This window comes from Oxyura jamaicensis, chromosome 14 (genome assembly GCF_011077185.1).
Source record: "Oxyura jamaicensis isolate SHBP4307 breed ruddy duck chromosome 14, BPBGC_Ojam_1.0, whole genome shotgun sequence".
Lineage (NCBI taxonomy): Eukaryota > Metazoa > Chordata > Aves > Anseriformes > Anatidae > Oxyura > Oxyura jamaicensis.
Genome location: NC_048906.1, coordinates 13,306,472 through 13,324,979, shown reverse-complemented (window position 1 = coordinate 13,324,979; position 18,508 = coordinate 13,306,472). Strand labels below are relative to the sequence as shown.

Here is an 18,508-nt window from a genome sequence, read left to right as displayed (position 1 = left end):
GGGGTTCCTCTCAAGGCTAGAGGACGAGGTGAATGTTAACCGCTTAGCTGAGACGCTTCTCGGTGAGTTCAGCCTTCAGCGGCGGGCTCTGCGCTTGTGGCCTGCCCTCTCTTGAGGTCTGAGGCTGGTCCTTGCAACGCACAGCGGCAGCAAGGCCCTGGGCCTTCTTAGGTCCAGGCGTTTTAAGTCGTGGTTGTTTTTAGGTCTTAGTGCGTGCACTCTGCTGCACAGCAAGCTTCAAGTGCAGTGTGCGTTGGGATCCTAGCACCGTAAATCACCTGCTCTCAGTTGCCAGGACCAGGCAGGAGATGAGCCGCGCTTACTGCTCTCTGGCTGCAGTGCTCCCCTCTCCCACACCCCCGTTCCTCAGCCGATCTCCGTCGCAGCAGTTTGTCTAGCTAGTGAGACACCACCTTCCTCCTTGGTGCCTGCTGCCCTTCGTGGCCGTGTTGCTTCTGACGTGAGGGACTGAATCTTGCTGCTCTGGTTCAGTGCGTCTGGAGGTGAATGCATGCGTCTCCCAAAGCTGTTCCCTCCCAAGGAGCTGCTGCGCTGTCCTGCACCTGGCCCAGGAAACGTAGCCCTGTAAAAATGCTGTCCTGTGCTAACGCTACCGCCGTCTGTTTGAGACCCTGCTGCGACCTGATCCTTCCCTGATTCTTCCCAGCATGAATTGTGGAAGCAGCTTCGCTTCCATCTCCCCAGGGCAAAAACCTCAGGGTCCAAAAGCAGGGCAGAAGCAGGCAGCAGCCCTGCTGACCTGACGGGCACGTGCTGATGGCAGCAGGGCCCCGAGGGATTCATGGAGGAGCGCCCCTCTGCTGGGGGTGCACAGCTGGGCCCTCGCCCGGGCTGGGCCAGGAGGAGAAGAGGAGAAGCCTGCGGCTTGCCCCCAGGGCCATGGTCGGGTGGTGGGAGATGTGGGTTCACCCGGACTCACACCCTTCTTCCTTCTCAGGTCTTGTATTCACTCAGCCGTGATGTGATGCCTTCTTTCTCCTTGTCTCGTGAGGTTATTCCTTTTGGTACGTAATGCTTTCTGGGACAGAGAGCAGGAGAGCTGAAGAAAGAAGCACGGTGAGAAGGGAGGCTCTGGTCCTCTCGTTGCTGTGAGTGTTCCTGCGTACAGTTATGGAATAGCATTACCAGCAGATGTCCTGGTTAAAGGGGCTTTTCTGGTTATGTCTAAGAACTTAAAGACTCCAGGCACTGCGAGTGTTCAGCAGCAGCTGAAGAAAGGGTGGCCAATGTGAAATTTGGACGGCTGCCTAAACTGGCAGGCTGAAGCCAAATTCCTTCTGCAGGCCTGGCTGCCTGACAGCAAGTGCAGCTGCTCACACAAGCGTAGAGGTCCGGTGGGTGGGGGCAAGTGCGAGTCCCAGCTGGGGTGCTTCGGTGCTGCCTGTGCTTTGCATGGAAACTGCCCCTGCGGAGATGCTCGTGTGGGAAATAACCAAGGCTGGGTCAGCCCTGGTGAGATTGTTCCAGGGACTTTGTGTAGGGGATGAGACATTTCCGTTTTCCTGATATCCACTGAAATGAAAAGCCGTAAAAGACATCTGGAACTGGGGTAGGAGTGTTGGTGTAGGAGCACAGCTTGGGTGATTGCGCTGCTGTTCCCTGCAAAGCTTCCACTTGAACTGGCTTCTCCTGTGCAACTTAGGGACCTTCAGAGGATCCTGGGCTGGCCCCGAGAATTAAAACAAGGTCCATGCAAAACCACAGCTCTGGTGAACTCCCTGAAGTCTTCCTGGATCTTTCCCTCGCATTTTTCCTCCCCTCTCCTCCCCCTTCCCAGCAGTTACTGGAAAGTAACAGGCATTTGGCATGCCACAGGAGTGTAAAGGTCTCTTCTCTGTGTTGTGTAAGCTGCCTGCGTGACACAGGATCCAGCTCCTGAGCAAATCCCCTCTGCAGAGAGGGGATCAGACGATGGGCTCACCCGTGGAAATGGGAAGAACATTTAGTGCAGGAAAACTCCACAGTCACAGGGGACCTAAGCAAATGAAGGCTTAGCTAGAGAGGGAGCCAGACCCGAGCTGTCAGAGAGGCCAAGCCATGTACGGAGCGCTGAGCATGAGCGAGCAAAGGAGGAGGGACGCAGGGACAGCGCAGTGCAAGCCACCTCTTCCTGCTGCTCTGCTGTCACAGGGGCTACGGCCTGGGATACGTCTGTTCTCCCATATCCACTTTCCCCCAGCTCTTTTCTATAACGTCCTCTCACGTCCCTACTGGGGTGTGGGGTGGCCTTTAGATACAAATAGTTTGGGATCAAAGTGCAGTCTGTCTCCTGGTTAATGCCTCTCTCTTTTGCCATGGAAGAAGTAAAATGCAAAGGGGCACAACTGCTGCATCGAAATAAGTGGCTCCTTTTCTCCCCGTGTCTTTCTGTGAGTGATCTGCAGGAGTCTCTGCCGTGTTGGCAGGCAAAACACCGTGTCTTTTTCTGAGACCAACGAGTACCTGGGGAAACAAGGTCTGGATCTCACCTGCTTGACAGTGACTGCTTGGTGCGGTCCCTGTTACGCACTGCTGATCTGGAAAGCATTGTGCTGTCCTATGAGAATTCCTGGGAGCTGTTTGTTTTGGGGGAAGTGAAACCCCAGAGTGTGTCCATGAGGCAGCAGATGCAGCACTGATTTTTCCAAGAAATGCCTGCGGAGGAAGGAAGCTGAAAGGAGATGGAAAAACCATCCACTGTGATGGCAGGCGCACACACACACATGGCTTCTGTACTTAGCGGTTCATCCCACGTAGGTGTGATCTCGGGGGCTGTACCTGCAGCGCAGTCCCCACTGCGCCCACCCACATACACGCAGCACGTGGCCATGTCCCCCCCCCCCCGCTGTCCCCTCGCCAAGCTGTGCACATCGGGGCAGGGAAGCACGGGAGGTGCACTCATACACGCGTACCTGGACCTTCTTTACGGTGGTGCATAAATGCTTGCTTTCACTTCTTTCAAAGGTATGGGACAGTGGCACCTACAGACCTGATGGGTCGTTTCTGAGGCACTGACAGCTCCCACGCCACAAGCGTCAACGTCCTGGATCCTGCTCGCCACAACTTCCCCAGCCACCAAGCAGGAGCGAGGCTCCAGTGGGGACCTGCCAGCCTCGTACCGTGACCTGCTGCTGGCCAGCACTTGCCCCCAGCTCCCCGCTGAGCTGAGCTGCTTCTGAGGACCCCAGCTGGGAACGAGGACACGTCCACAGCACAGCCGCTTGTAGCCACGAGCTGCTGAGCTCCAGGCACAGCGGGCCTGCCTCCGCTGGGAGATGGCAGCACCACACAAGTGAGTGGCTGGGGAGCAGCCTGCGTGTGCCACCGGGAGCCAGCACAGCCCGGACAGCTGCGGCTTCACCTGCCGTGAGGGGGCCTGGCTGTCCTGGGCAGCTGCTTGTCCCAGCACCGCGGGGCCCTCTGAGGGGTTTGGAACAACAGAGACTGATAGTGGGCCCAGAAATGTCTTTTTGAGTGGATTTGGAGTTCCCCTTCTGTTTGTTCCTCTGCCTCGTCCTCCAACGACACAGCTCCTCTCTGTCAGAAGGGCCGCATGCCTTCCTGAACCTGCTCTGGTCCTGCTCTCTTCCCTGCCCCTCGCTGATGACACTGGGTGGAGCTGAGCCCCATATCACCCTCTGTGCCCTTGTGGGACTGGGGTGTCAGGTTGGACCCTCTGCTCTGAGAGGTCCCACGTGAGCAAGGGACAGGCTTCTGGGCCAGCCCTGGTCGCTCCCAGTGGGAAGAGCCATCTCCTTCCTGCTCTCTGGCTGGGGCCTGCATCGCTGCTTGTGGCTGGGGATGGCGCAGCGTGGCCCCACAGCCACTGGCCTGGCAGCAGAGTGCTAGCAGAGCCCCGGCACTGGATGCAGTGCCACCTGGCTGTCACCGTGTCCCCACCATCAGCTCCACTTCGTGCCGTGGGGCTGAGAGGTGCCACTGGCTGGCCAGGACGGCGGGGATGTAGGTGCCGGGAGCGATGGGCCGCTTGGATGACCACGCCAAGAGAAGGATCGTGGAGCTGCGCAGGGCCGGGCTGAGTTTCCGCAAAATCAAGAAGGTGCTGGAGCTGGACAACATCCGAGTGACGCCACAGGCTGTGTATCTCTTCCTCAAGAGGAAGAGCGTGGAGCTGGGGCCAGCAGCGGGTGGCCGGGGTGGAGAGCAGCCCTGGCCCCCGCTGCAGGGGCACGAGGCTGAGCAACCCCAGCCTCCAGGCCCCCGGTCCCCCACTTTGCCCAGCGTGGCTCCCGCTGGCGGCCAGGATGGCAAGGAGGGCACCCAGATTGTCAGCGTGGCCTCGTTCTGCCAGGGCAGCAGGCAGCCAGGGGGGGCCCTGCCTGTGGGACTGCCTCCTGGGAAGGGTAAGGCTGGGCCCCTGTCCAGGCCTGCCCTGGCGCAGGCTCCCTGTTCTTCCCCAGAAAGTCTGGGGACAGAGTCTCCTTTCGAGGCATTTTGCTTCTGTCCCTTGCAGGTGAGAACAGTTCCACGGGTGCCCTCCCGGCTCTGGGGAGCTGCCAAACACCAGGGACCCCATCTGCCCCCACACAGCCGCTGCCTGTCCAAGGGCACCTTGTCATGCCCCCTGCCAAGAACCCAGCCCTGATGGCAAAGAAGAAGATCGGGGACAGGGCTCTTCTCCTGCAGAAAAAGGTAAGGTGCCGGGTGGCACATCGGGGTGGGAGGGCCCACCTGCTTCATCCGGAGCTGGCACCAGGCTACCCACAGGAGCCGTCCTGCGTGGTACCCTGCCATGTCCTTGTCCAGCCCCTGCAGGGAGGGAGGCAAGGGGGAAGAAGGGCACCGGACTGCCAGTCGCTTGATGCTCAAACCTCCTGAGCCTGCCTGGGAGGCTCCCACGTCGCCCCAGTTGAGAGCAGCTGGGACGCAGTGGGTGGGGAGGGAGCCAAGCAGCTTTGAGCCACAAATGGGAGGACAGTGGAGCACCAGGATGGGGCGAGGCAGCCAGGACAGCTGCCCTTTGGGACAGCTCCAGCCACAGCAGTCTGTAAAGTGTACACCCCACCTCACCGTGCCACGAGCCCCCCTAGATGCGCACACAGCTGCAGCAGGTGCTCACGGGTGTCCCAGCAGGCCCATGTCTCGCGTGGGCAGGGTCTGTCCTGCCCATCATGCTGCATGTGTGGCTCCCATGGGCAGAGCAGCTTTCCTGGCAGCTGTGGCAAGCTGCAGGGAAAAATGTCAGTGACCAGCCCTAAGCAGGCTGCAGGAGGGCAGCATGGCTTTGGGGCTGTCCCCAGTGCAAGGGTCACCCCCTAAGAGCAGATGCCCACCTCTGGAGGCGTTACTGATGGGTGATGCTATTGCCCAAAGGAGGATCTCAAGACACTAGCAGCAGGTATCCTGGGTACAAAGCACAGCCCTGAGTCAGGCTGAGCCTTGGCATCTTTCCACCACCTCCCTGTTGTGTCCCTCCCAGATGCATCTTCTGCTTGCAGCCCTCACCTTTCCATGTCTGCTCTGGTGCAGCAAATGCTACCGGTCTGCTCCAGCCTGCTCAGGTGTTTGTCAAGGGCCCTTGCCAGCTGCTTTAGAGAACACTTGTTAAATGCCCTTTCTAGGAGACAGGCTGCCCAGGGGTTCAAAACCCAGCACTTACCCCTCCCACAGGCAGCACAGCCCTTTCCTCCAGGTACAATACAGGAAAGCTGGGAGGGGACACCCCAGAGCTGCTACTTCCGTCCCTGCAGAGCCAATGCCTGGCATGAGCATGGGCAGCCCAGTTGGCAGCAGGTCGAACAACGCATGTGCCCGCTGAGCAGAGGCACGGGGATGGAGCAGGGAGGAAGAGCAGGTCAGAGAACACTGCAGTTGTTCCCTTCTGCCTTGCATCTGAAGCACAGAATAAATCCTTCTCTATCCCCATGGAAGGAGCAATTAATGATCTTTCGCTTCTCTCCTGCCTCCTGCTATTCTAGGTCAAAGATGCCAGCACACAGACCACCCCACTGGACCCCACGAGCCCTGGAAATCAACACCTTGCTTGGGGCGAAGCAGTGCTTCCCCCTGCTCCTGGTTCCCACACCACTGCCGAGAAGCTGGACGCTGTACACGCAGAGATCCAGAAGCTGAGCCAGGCACTGCACGTGGTGCTGGAGAGGCAGTGCCGCCTGGAGCGCCAGCAGGAGCACCAGCAGCGACTCCAGCAGGAGATGCTGATGATGCTGCAGCAGCTGAGCTCCACCGTGAGCCATGGCGCTGTGCCAGCCAACCAGCCCTGCGTCCCCTTCAGCAGCGTGGCTGAGCCCTCGCCCACCGTGCCAAACTTCAGCCAGTTCAAGATGGAGCTCATCTGACCCCTGCGCAGCGCCAAGGTGCTCTATCGGGGCTGCCCCGGCCGCAGGGCAGGCCAGCACTGCCAGAGGATGAGGTCCTGAAGCCTTCAGAGGCTGTGGCAGCTGCCTGAGGGCCACGTGGGGTGTCCAGCAGAGGTCATTGCTGCTTCCCTGTTGCTCTGCCTCAGCCTTGTTGACTGAAAGGAGTTGCTGGGCACAAGGAAGGGAAAGCTCGCTTCCCCCTTGCTGGCCATCCTGGCCGACCCCGGAGCTGACCAGTCCATCCACGGACTGTAGCAGCTCGTGTGGGCTGCAAGTAGAAGCCGCAGCTGGGAGGGATGCAGCAGGGTGGTGGTCTCGAGGTGAGGCTTCCTCTCAGGAGGGTCAGTGTTGTGACAATCATAGGAACACTCCCCCTGCAGGGTCTTATTCAGTAAAAGGCTATGGTTGAGAAACATAGTTGAGAAAGCGTGGGATCTTATTCTTCCTTTTATCTCCCTCTCACCCTGTTAGCTGCCTTGGGCACGGCCACCATGTGCTGAGCACGTTCAGACCCATGAGGTGGGCACACCTCTCCACACACCAGGGACACTGCCAGGGGCCTGGCATCAGCTGCCACACTGCTAGGGATAAATCACACTTGTGTAGGAAGCGGACTCTTTAAACTGAGCAGCTTCTACCCAGGTCAGCCCCTCACCCCCCTGATTCTCAGCGTGTCTGGAGTCTGTCACTGCCCCTGTCTTCTGCCCACTGCCCTTGTGGGTGTGGGTTATGCTCTGCGTCCTGTGGGACTGTGCAGGAAAGGGACATGAGCAGAGTTGTACGTGAGCATGAGCTGTGCATTCCCCTCTCCTCTGACCTTTTTTTCCTGTGAGAAGGATGAACTCTTGGCTTTGTCCCCCAGCAGCAAGGGCTCTCCTATAGCAGGCTGCCGGCAGTACAGAGCTGCGGGAGCAGAGAGGTTTCAGAGGCACAATGCTGAGAACTCCCTTGCCTGGGCAGCAGGGCCTCAAGGGAGGCTGCAGGACTTTGGCTGCAGCAGGGGTGTGTTAGCCAAGGAGACTTCTTTCTTTCTGGTTACACCACAGTCAGCACAAAGTTTGCCTAGAAGTTGTTCACCAGCCTGTTTCTCCAAACTCATCCAAGCTCTCTATACAGCCACATTCATAAAGATGTGTGTGTCTGCGTATACACACGTACACATACACAGCTCCTTGCAGCAACCGTGGAGGAAGAGGGAGCAGAACAGCCGGTCTGCCGCCTGCACACACAAGTCCAGCCCTGGTGGTGGAGGAGGTGGTTCTGCTACTGCAGCTGTGCCTGGGGGCATTAGAAGTCTGCTGCCATCTCCCTGCAGTCGTTCATTTCAATGTTGGTGTAATTTGGGGGATGTCTGAAAAGCAATGGACAAAGTAAAAGGCAAAATGAGTTGCTCTGCTCTTTTGCAGAAGGCAGGGAATGACAATCCCATCTCCCCTCCTGTGCCTGGGTGCCAGGATCTCACCCAGTGATACTAAGGCTGCGTCTCAGCTTTGCATGTAAAATAAAGAGGCTGGATGACCAGCCTTCAGCAGGCACAGAGTTTACTGAGGTGTCTTTTAGCACTTTGGGGAAAAACAGGGCAGAACACCTACCATTATCTGGCACATGTAGATCAACTTTAAACCATACTGTTTTCTGAGAGATTCCTTAAGCCTGACTTTTAAATACTTTAGTGTTTCTTACATTCCTTTATAAAATACACAGAGTTTTTTCTATTCTCCAAATGTGTTTTAAGAACTTTCCAAACTTGCAACACTTGCACAGCAGCATCCTAGCCAATGATACGAGAAGATCACAGAATATTCACCAAAATAAATCACCTAAGCTGGCTAAATAACCCACCCACTAACACTGTTTTTTGACTACTCAAGTGTTAAGCAGCTGTTTACCTGCTAATAACACCAGGGCCACTAAGTAATTGTTTCAAATGGTGCCGTGCTATGCTATGGTTATCCTAAACCACCCATAACTTCCCGGTCTGCTCAAAGGAGCAGCTCTTCCCCTCGCTGCCCCTTGCGCACAAGCCTTCAGCAATTTGCTCTCCCCCACAACATGTTGCAAGCGAGGCTGATGGGCTTCATGCCATGCTCAGTGACACACCTGGTGTCACCCACAGCTTTATCAATTATTACCTTAACGACCATTTCTTACCTTTTGATGAAGTGCAACGCCAGGCCAACCAGCAAGAGCACGAGCAGCAGAGCTCCCACGACCAACAGGGTGATCTCCCAGCTGCGCGGAAAGGCTGAGGGTGTGAAGGCAGAGATGGGGCATTGCAGTCAGGACCCTGCCCAGCTGGCTCCAGCCCCACGTCCCCCCTCACCTCCCTGCAAACACTCCACAGTGCTCCTGCTCCAGCCTTGGCCAGCTTCGAGCAGGTGGCTTTAGGGCTTCTGCTCTGCGCCCAGCAGCACAGGGCTTGTCCGGGGATGTGGCAGCCAAACTTCCAGGGACATGGACATGGCAGGGTGACTACCCCATTGCCCCTTGCCCCAGGGGAAGCCAGCCATCGTTAGGTTTCTTCTAACAACCCCTCAGTTTCCCAAGACAGCTTTGTGTAAGCAGCAGCACCAGATGTCTGAGCCCAGCCTCAGCCCCGCTGGTGGTGCTGGATGGAGGTCCCCGTGCACAGCTCTGCTCCCAACTCACAACTGCTCTGTGATGACACGGGTGTGCTTCTGGGGGCGATGCACTCAGGGCTGCTTTTCAGCACTCTTCCATCCACAGAGAAGGGGTGGGGGCTGGCCAGGAGGCCCCGGCGCCAGCTCTCAATAGACTGCTGCTGCATCGGCAGCCGAGCATGCACCCGGCCCGAGACCTTCACCACGGAGTTCACACACGTCAGGTTCAGCCCTGTGGAGAAGCACCAGCACACCTTGAGCAGGGGGGAGCCCTTCTGCTGCAGAAGGGACTGCCCCCCAGCGATGAGACCTCCTGGCCCCTCCGACGGGGCAGGGACACAACTCTCCCTGCCTGGCACCAGCAGCGTGGGCAAGGGGGAGCACTGCAAATCAGGCAAATGGAGCAGGGCACTGACCTTGCAGGTAGAGCTCAGAGATGCCACAGGAGCACTCCTCCTCCAGGGAGCTCATCAAGACCCTTCTAAAGCTTTCAAGTGTCCTTCTGTGGTGCACAGTCCAGGCAGAGCAGTCTAAGAGATGAGGAGAAGTGGAGAAGCAATTGCCTGGATGCAGCTCAGGCCTGGTGATTGCCTCCCAGCTGCGCTCCGCACACCAAAACTGCAAGCAAGGCTGCCTGCTTGGGATAGTGGTGTGCTTTCCATCGCATCGACACACCAGGGAAGGAATCAGGGTCCCCTCCCTGGGAGTATGGGGGGCAGGGGACGCCCTGAGGGGTATGGGGGGCGGGGGTGCATGCAGCCCTGCTTACTGGGTGTTAGGAAGCACAAGTCCAGACCCACGGCAAAGGCATCCTGCGGACAGCTGTTCTGCACACCAGGGGTAGGCTCTGAGATGGCAAACTGTAGCTCTGCGCTGGCATCACCGGAGGGGCAGCGACTCAGGGACACGGGCCTGTCCCCCAGAAGAGTAATCTCAGCTCAGCAGTGCCTCTCATGCCTCTCTTTGAGGCTTCATCCACAAATCCCACCCCATGCCCGACACTGCTGGGGATGATGAAGTTTGCTGGAGCTGACATCAGCCTTTGCAGGGCTGTCACAGAGACAGGTCCAGCTGACCCCATCAGACCTGAGCTTGGCCACGGCAAACCCATTTGATGTGACTGGTTTCTGGTGAAGGTATTTCAGTGCACGTTTAAGCTAGCCAGAAGCCAGAGATCTCTGTTTCCTGGGAAAATAGGACCCATGCGGTTGTGGCTCTGTGCATGCATGCTCACGGGGGCAGGCTGCAAACTTACAGCCTCCCTCAGTCAGGTGGGACAGCGAGGCAGAGGACATGAGGATGACAGACTTAACTAAAAGAGGTGACCTTGTGGACAGGAGAAACTCTGCTGGCATTCCAACCAAGAGAAAGGCTCAACCCCATTTGCTGTTAAGCAAATGCCATGTCAGAGTGAAAGGGATGCCAGGTTTTGTTTTGTTCTGCTCACTGGGATTTAAAAATAAATAAATAAATAGAAGGAAAAGTTTGGCAAAGAAGTGTATACAGTTGCTATTTGTAAAGGCTGCACTCCTTCATGCAATGCCATTTACAACCCCTGGGAGAAGCAAGTTAAGCAAGCAGTGGAGTAACAAAGTTCAATTCCCCACACCAAAGGAGGGGAAGCATTTTCCATTGTGATGTGCTCCACACCTCTCCGTTTTCCCTCACAAGGCTGGTGAATACACGCAGCCACACAGGACAAGGCAGCAAGCTCAGTGATGTGCTAGAGGCCCTGGGCACCAAGAACCCGGAGATGTTTTCCAGAGAAGTGGCCTCACCTGTCATCCTTGCAGGGCACAGTGTACAATGGGCCAAGGACATCCAAGTGTCCTCCCACCACGCTTGGCCCACATGTATACACCAGGGCATCCACCAGGTTCTCTGACGTTGCCTTCATACCACTAGGAATCACGCTGGTGCTGTACAGAGCAATAGCGCTGGAGCCTTCACTAGCACCAATGTCCTCAAACATCAGTTTTGTCCCATCTGGAAGTGCCAGGAGAATACACGGGGTGAACATCTAGATAGGTTTAGGCAGAGCCTTGAGCCTGACAGGAGAAGCTGGTAAAAAGGAGTGGATTTCAGTAGAGCTCCAAGGACAGAAACGTGAGACAAAGTAGTGATGGTGCGTGGGGCAAAGCACAGCTGCAGAGAAGGGACTGCTTGCTGTGAAGGCCTATTTCTGAAAAGCCCAAGGTTCCTCTGAGATGTAGAGCTCTCTGCATGCAGGCCAGCCGGAGTTTAAGGTGGACAAAACACACAGACAAAAACAAACAAACAAAACCACCACCAACAACAAAAAACAAGACAGACAGATGTGCTAAGGCAATGCTGTGGCAGGGCCCTGGGGAGATAGCTGCAGTGGAGGGCATGGGCTCAACCCGCCCCAGTGGCCCTGCATCCCCCAAGCCCCCAGTCCCAGCACCCAGTCCTCCCACCTTCCCCCCTTGGCAGAGCCCCAATGGAGGAACAAACACTGAAAAATGTGTAACAGAATGGCCGAGGGAGAAAAGACAGAAGTAAACAGACCATGAGAGGATGAGCAGAGATTCCCCACACCCCCCCCGACCCTGTCTCACCGTTCCTGCCGCCCAGCAGCAGCAGGCCTGAGGCGCTGAGGTTGCCACCCAGCGGGACGCTGCCATGAGCGGCACCCTCCTGGCTGGTGAAGATGACCAGGCTGAGGCCATCTAGGCTGGTCCCCGGCAGCCCCTGCAGCTCCACAAAGCCGCTGGCCCCGCCGGCTGCCAGGCCCAGCTCGCTGATGCGGACAGCAGGCAGCGATGGCACGTGGGGGCTGCCACAGGAGTTTTCCCCGAGCGGTGTCACTGCCGTCACCTATGGGGAGACACAAAGCCACTGCCATAGCTGCTGATCCCACTGCTCACATCCCTACTGCCTGTACACATCCCCCACAGGGGCCTGGTAAGGCCTGACAGGGACATGGCAGTTCTGCCTCCCCCCAGCTGCTCCAGGGGCCCCATCCCTGCCAGCACCACATGGGGTCCGCTCGCACCGCAACCATCCCTTTGAACATGACCATAGGGCCCACTCAGCACCTCCCTGCTGCCAGCAGACCTCTTCTGCTTCTTTCATTGCCTTGTTTTTTGACCCGAGCATTCTGTGCCGGCCTGATCCCAGAGGACATCAGCAGGGGAACATCAAAGCTTGCCCTTGCCCAGCTTTGTACAGGAGAAGCATACATGCCCTGCCAGCGTTCCCTCAGGGGAACTATCTGAAGCTAGACACTTAGAAACAGGAAGACAGTCGGGACAAATTAATGCAAATCAATCATAGCAGTGGTGGAGGCAGGTCCTTCACACGCTGGCCCACAGGAAGCTGAGTTTCAGGGATGTGAAGTGCTGTGCTACCGTGTCACCAGAATGTCTCACTTTCCCAAATCAAGTCCATACCGAAATATGAATTTCTTTCCCAGTGGCTATAGCTGGAGTACAGACATCTGCCACCAACCCACCTGGAAGCTGCTCTGGAGTCTTGCACTCAGACTGTGGCAGCGGCTCAGAGACTCATCCTCAGTGCTGTGAGAATCATTTTCGTAAAGGATGCTCTGCCCCGGTACCAGCACCTTGAGCAGCTTCTCTGCCTTCTCATCCGCTCGGGATGTGTACACCACAGCGTCCACCAGCCCCTCAGTGGTCACAGCCATGTTCACCGTGTAGACGGTGCTGTTGCTGTAGTAAAGAGCCACAGCGTCAGCCCCGTTCTGTATGGTGCTGGGGGGCAGCCTGACCATGGGTGTTGGGTGCACAGTGCTGCTCCCCACCAGGAAGTAACCCAGCTCGTCCGTGTGGTATCCGGATAGGTCCAACACCCGGTAGGCCCGGCTGTTTTTGCCGTTGTAGAGGACCAACCAGTATCTCTGGAGGTCAAAGCGTGTCCGTCCAGTGTAGAAGAGCTCTATGTACTCTGCGTCCTCTCCTCCCCCGGGGTTGTCTGGGTTCACCTCATTGATGAGCAGCTCACCCACTTGTCTAGAGGGCTCTCGAGTCCCCTCTGGAATCTGTGATGGGACACCTTGGAAAGCAGAAATGTCATGAAGGTGGGCAGAAGCACAGCACCCTGGGCAAAGAACAGCTTTGCACTCTACTTCGCTGGGGCGTGACCAAATTCAACAGAAGACTGGAGATGCCGGCCCAGCATCCCAACACACACATTCCTCCTCTTGCAACAATGTGCAGAGATCCCCATGGGCCTCTGCAGCACCCACAGGGAACCAGGCTGTGCCATGCCTTCCATGAGCCTGGTGCCCTGCTGGCAATGGGAGCTGCATCTCACACGCAGCCCCAGCTGTAGTGGTGTCCCTCCACCCAGAGGAAACATGGGAGAGTAGAGAAACCCCCTCTATGGCTCCTCAAAGCTTGTCTGCATATGGACACCAGTAAAATAAAGGAGCTGAATATCTTTTTGACCATAGCCCCCCTTTTTAAAAAAATAAAAATAAATCTGTGTGCTCCAGATCCCTTACAAATGTCCTGGCAATACTCTGCCTAACAGCTCTAACAACAGTTTGCTTTTAATCCAGATCATAGAATCATAGAATGGTGGGGTTGGAAGGGACCTTAAAAGATCACCTAACTCCAACCCCCCTGCCATGGGCAGGGATGGCACCCACTAGATCAGGTTGGCCAAGGCCCCATCCAGCCTGGCCTTGACCACCTCCAGGGATGGGGCATCCACAGCTGCTCTGGGCAGCCTGTTCAGTGCCTCACTATCCTTACAGTGAAGAACTTCCTCCTAATGTTTAGTCTAAATCTGTCCTCTTTCAGTTTAAGAGCATTCCCCCTTGTCCTATCGTTATCTGCCCAATTAAAGAGTCCTTCTCCATCCTTTATATAAGAACCCTTTAAGTATTGAAAGCCTGCAGTGAGGTCTCCCTGGAGCCTTCTCTTCTCCAGGCTGAACAGCCCCAGCTCTCTCAGCCTTTCTTCATAGGAGAGGTGCTCCAGCCCTCTTATCATCTTTGTAGCCCTCCTCTGGGCTCACTCTAACAGCCCCACATCCTTCTTGTGCTGGGGGCCCCAGACCTGGATGCAGGACCCCAAGTGGAACCTCAGAAGGGCAGAGCAGAGGGGACAGTCACCTCCCTCAACCTGCTGCCCTCCTCTGTTGAAGCAGCCCAGAATGCAGTTGGCCTTCTGGGATGCAAGCATGCACTGCTGGCTCATGTTGAGCTTTTTTTCCACCAGAATCCCTAAGTCTCTCTCCACAGGGCTGCTCTCAATGAGTTCTCCCAGTCTGTACTTATGTCTGGGATTGCCCCCACCCAGGTGCAGCACCTTGTACTTGGACTTGTTGAACCTAATGCATTTCACACGGGCCCACTTCTCCAGTCTGTCCAGTTCCCTTTGGATGGCATCTCTTTCTTCTGGTGTATCAGCTGCACCACTCAGCTTGCTGTATTTGCAAACTCACTGAGGGTTCGCTCGATACCCTCGTCCATGTCATTTAATATGACAATGAGCAACACGTAATAGCTGGATGAGATAGAATTGGAGGGGATCTTTGTCAGATAGGGAAATGCAGGGAGGCACAGCTCCCTGCTCTGGGGAGCTAGATCCACATGCCCACCCTCAAACATGGTGTCCTTCAACATACATGAATGATGACCGGTACCTGGAGGCACGTTAATATCCTTGAAGCAGGACCTTTCTGCTGTGATATTCCTTCTGTTAAAACTCACAACCCTGGGGCTCTCCAGGAAGGTGTTGAAGGCTAGCAGCAGGCTCCTGAGCTGGTCTTCTGACTTTGCAGTGAGGAGGGTGGTGAACACAAGCCCCAGGTCCTGGCAGGCCACCTCTGAATCTGCAGAGGCAAGCAGAGATCCGCCTCAGTGCTATCACCCCTCCAAAGATGCACTTTCTCCTGGAAGGTACACAGAGCTCACCTGCTCCTGTCTCCCTCCTGGTCAGACTGACGCAGGGGAAGGGTTTGGTTGTGCAGCTTGTGCTGCCAGTGCAGTGCTGTGAGCCCTGCAGATCCTCTGACAATGCCTGGGACCAGGTCACGCAGCCCACCTAGGTACATCCTCATCCCTTCAGAAGCCTTGCAGCCCCAACAGCAAATGGAACAATTGCTTTGGGGCATCTAAACATCTTGAGCTGAACATATTATCTCTGACAATGCATGCTGTAAAGTCAGGGCTCTTCTCTTCATGTATCTGCATGTGCTCATCACACTTGCGTACTAATCTAGCAGGGACGTCAGAAGAACAACACAGACCAGTAAGTCCGCTTGCATTTCTGCCAAAACTTGATTTAATTCATATGGATCACAAAGCCAGCTAGCAACGAACTCAGCTGAGACATCAGCCCTGTTGCCACATCTGTCTGACAGCAAATGCTCAAGGACAAAATAACTGGTGGACTGCAAGTGAGCACTGATGTGCACTGGCTAGCAGAGCTGCAGATGGGAGCTTACTTCAGAACAGCACCATGCTAAGTCTAACACGCAACACTTTCATGATCAGCACCAAGTCTAGATTAGCTGGGATCCAAGCCAGGAGGATGCAATTCAGTAGGGAACCCAGTGCTGAAAATCAGAAGTGGATGGGCATTAGACCCTGGCAGCCCCTGGGCTGCCCCACTCCTGACCAGCTCACCTTTGAAGTAGGCAGGAGAAACTCCACAGCTGCAGGATCGGTCAAAGGCCTGGACGAGAGTCATCAGGACTTCTTCTGACTTTGAGAGCCACTCCTGGCAATCTAGGAAACAAAAAGCCTACTGTTACCTAGCCACTCCAACGTCATCCACAGTTCCAGCTCATTCTGGGATGGTGCAACTCAGCTCCTGCTCATCACGCTGAGGGCCCAAATGGCTCCACTGCACCCAGAGCAGTCGGGTACAAGAATGAAGACTGGGGAAGTTCAGCCCAGATTACGTGGCCACGATGAACAATACTGCAGTGAAAAGTCAGATGTCCTGGTTGTATTCCCTTTGGTGTATCTGCACGTACCCCAGCATGACCCTAGGGGGATGTCCTGACAGCCCTGGCTTTGAGCACATGCTCTTGTCCTTAGGTAGTCCACCTAGAGGAGCAGAGGCATCTAATACCCACCTGCTACAAGAAGGCAGAAGGAGACCGTCTGGCTGAAGCGTTTGCTGGGGCAATCATTGAACTTGCCAGGGGTAGGCCTGCTGAGGACATAGGACAAGGAGTCCCGGGTCACAGAGCAGCAGTCGCACCGGCTCATGGACACATTTCCCAGCTGGTGCCTGAAAGAAACAGACACGTACGTGAGGGAAAACACAACCTGACAGCCAGAGACCTGAGTGCTTTTCACCCTCCACTCCCATCTGCCTGCACCAGATGGTGAAAGCAGGCACTTAAAGTCTTCTCCCTTCACAGGGTCTACAGAGACATCCCATCCTCATCAGTACCTCCTTACCTGAAAAAGGAGCCCAAGACCTTGATGAAGAAGGAGCCCAAAAGCAAAATCACAGACAAGAGCTTGCCCAAATCATTTTTACTTACTGCTTGGTCCTACACATGCAACTTCATGTGAGTGGCACCTCACTGCCTCTGCTCCTCAACCTGCTTCACTGCCCTTCACCCACTCTGTCCTCTCTTTCTCCAGTTAGCAGAGTATGCCTCAAATGTAAAGGAAATAGTCCTCGTGTCTCACAGAAGTCTGAGTTACTAATGTTCCCTTTAACTTTCACTGCGGAAAAATCTATGCTCTTCAAAAAACAGAAAAAAAAGAAAGTGGCTTAACTAAAATGAAGAGTAACCCAGCTTCCAACCTTGGTCTGGGTGAAGTAGAGCAGGGATTTCCACCTGGGTCAGGTGAGCATCATCACTTCCAGAGATAACAAAGTCCCTCCCTCATCCTCATTTTGACCTGAAATTCCATGCTAAATCTAAGGAAAACCTTTTCTTTTTGAATGTGGTACTGGAAAATCTATGATATTGACCAGTAGAGTTTTATAAATAATAAACTAATAAAACAATAAAATAATAAACAGTAATGATTTGGTCATAAGATTTCTCCCCAGATACTTTATTCTGCAGTGCCAGGTCTGCTGAGAGGGGGACGCCTCCCCGCTCTGACTGGACAGGACTTGCAGGGAGGACAGGACTGGTCTGGAGGTGGCACTCATCTTCCAGCCTTGCCCTGACCAGGGCCTGGGTGGGGATGCCTGGAACCTGCTGCCCCAGGAGGGACAGGATGAGACATGAGATGCCACCAGCACTCACCGCACAAGGGCTCTGCTTGCAGTGAGCCATTTTGTCACAGAGCAGTCAAGACCCACCTGGGGACGTATGCGCCGGCCACCCCCGACATCCCCAAGGCAGCCTCGATCTCACAGCTTGCGCTGCTCTCTGAAGGGCTGGGGACACGGGGCAAGGAGGACCCTAGCAGGAAGGACCACTGCAGCAGCAAACCCTCCTCCCCACCCATCTCACCGTGCACTCTCTAGGGCAGGTCTGCCCTGCATCAGGGTCTCCAGCAGCTCGGGGTTCGCTCCCTCAGTGTTCGTGTACACGATGGCATCCAGCAGGCCTGCCGCCGGCAGCACCTTCCCCAGGGCAAAGCTGCTGATGTTGCCTCTGTAGAGGGCAACGGCGTTGGGGCCATCCCTGAGGAGAGGGTGAGTAGAGTTCTCCGGGAACGGCAAGTCCACTGCACACCACCGAGGAAAGGAACAATGACACCACGTAAGCCATAAGCGAGCAACCCCCCGTAAAGCAGACGTGAGGGATGCTCCAGGAGCCACACACAAGCAATTCCTCTGAAGCAGGAAAACAGCATCACTTCAGCTGCAGTAACTCAGAAAATGGCTGGGGGGCTGGTCAGTGCAGGCTGGGCACCCACGGCCTCCCCTTTCTGCTCGCTAACACTTCCCACGTCCTTACAGCCTCAGTTTCCCTGCTGGTGGCCAGATGCGTGGTCTGGAGGAGGAAATGTGGGCAGCACCCATTCTGCTGCTCTGGCGCAGAACAGAAAAGCTGGTTCATGCCTAAGAAGGGGAATGGGAAAACAGGTACAGATGTGATGTTGTTTACAGTAAAGTTGTTTTTTAATTCCGCAAGATGAACTAAGCATTAAGGTAGCAATTACTCTGATAGTGCACAAAAATATTTAAAAAATAATATAGTGTTTCACTAATTGTCCTTGTTTTGCTTTTACAAACACACACTCGCATATATATATATACACAAACTTATTCAGCAAGGGTCCAGGATACCAGCAGACAGCATTAAAGCTGGAATTTGGAGGACTTTCCCAATTTCCTTCCTTGTACGTTCTGTTCCCTATTTCCCCAGCTATTTCCCTAGCACACAGCGGGAGCTGCTGCGCACAGTAAGTAGCAGCATTTCTGCTCTCCTTGTCAGCACTGCTGACATTTCCATTTCCATGCTTCCCCTTGCACAGAGGGCTCGGGGCAGAGAGGCAAGGACAAGCAGTTGCTCCCCTCCACCTCTGTCTGGGGCCATTTCCCCACTTGTTTGAGGCATGCAGTAGGCTGGAGACGTCTCAACGAAGCCTCATACAAAAAAAAAAAAAAAAAAAAAAAAAAAAAAAAAAAA

General features: G+C 55.3%; 2 protein-coding genes across 2 annotated transcripts in view; one reads left to right on the top strand and one right to left on the bottom strand.

Moving 5' to 3' along the window:
• The first annotated feature begins 894 nt into the window (after positions 1 to 894).
• On the top strand, positions 895 to 6,755 carry LOC118174229. Its single transcript, XM_035339432.1, has 4 exons — positions 895 to 1,077; positions 2,965 to 4,364; positions 4,475 to 4,653; positions 5,940 to 6,755. Exons 2-4 carry the CDS (start codon positions 3,980 to 3,982, stop codon positions 6,315 to 6,317), a joined length of 942 nt encoding a protein of 313 aa, XP_035195323.1. The 5' UTR covers positions 895 to 1,077; positions 2,965 to 3,979; the 3' UTR covers positions 6,318 to 6,755.
• A 651-nt stretch (positions 6,756 to 7,406) lies between these two features.
• The window catches only part of LOC118174225, a 15,927-nt gene continuing 4,825 nt past the window's right edge, over positions 7,407 to 18,508 (bottom strand). The window contains exons 3-14 of the mRNA XM_035339422.1: positions 17,384 to 17,600; positions 16,034 to 16,191; positions 15,579 to 15,680; positions 14,594 to 14,782; positions 12,435 to 12,994; positions 11,539 to 11,797; positions 10,738 to 10,945; positions 9,729 to 9,871; positions 9,376 to 9,489; positions 8,988 to 9,191; positions 8,490 to 8,583; positions 7,407 to 7,689 (exon numbers count right to left, since the gene is read on the bottom strand). Of these exons, the coding sequence (XP_035195313.1) occupies positions 7,626 to 7,689; positions 8,490 to 8,583; positions 8,988 to 9,191; positions 9,376 to 9,489; positions 9,729 to 9,871; positions 10,738 to 10,945; positions 11,539 to 11,797; positions 12,435 to 12,994; positions 14,594 to 14,782; positions 15,579 to 15,680; positions 16,034 to 16,191; positions 17,384 to 17,600 (2,312 nt within the window). The 3' untranslated portion in view covers positions 7,407 to 7,625. The remainder of the gene's footprint in view (positions 7,690 to 8,489; positions 8,584 to 8,987; positions 9,192 to 9,375; positions 9,490 to 9,728; positions 9,872 to 10,737; positions 10,946 to 11,538; positions 11,798 to 12,434; positions 12,995 to 14,593; positions 14,783 to 15,578; positions 15,681 to 16,033; positions 16,192 to 17,383; positions 17,601 to 18,508) is intronic.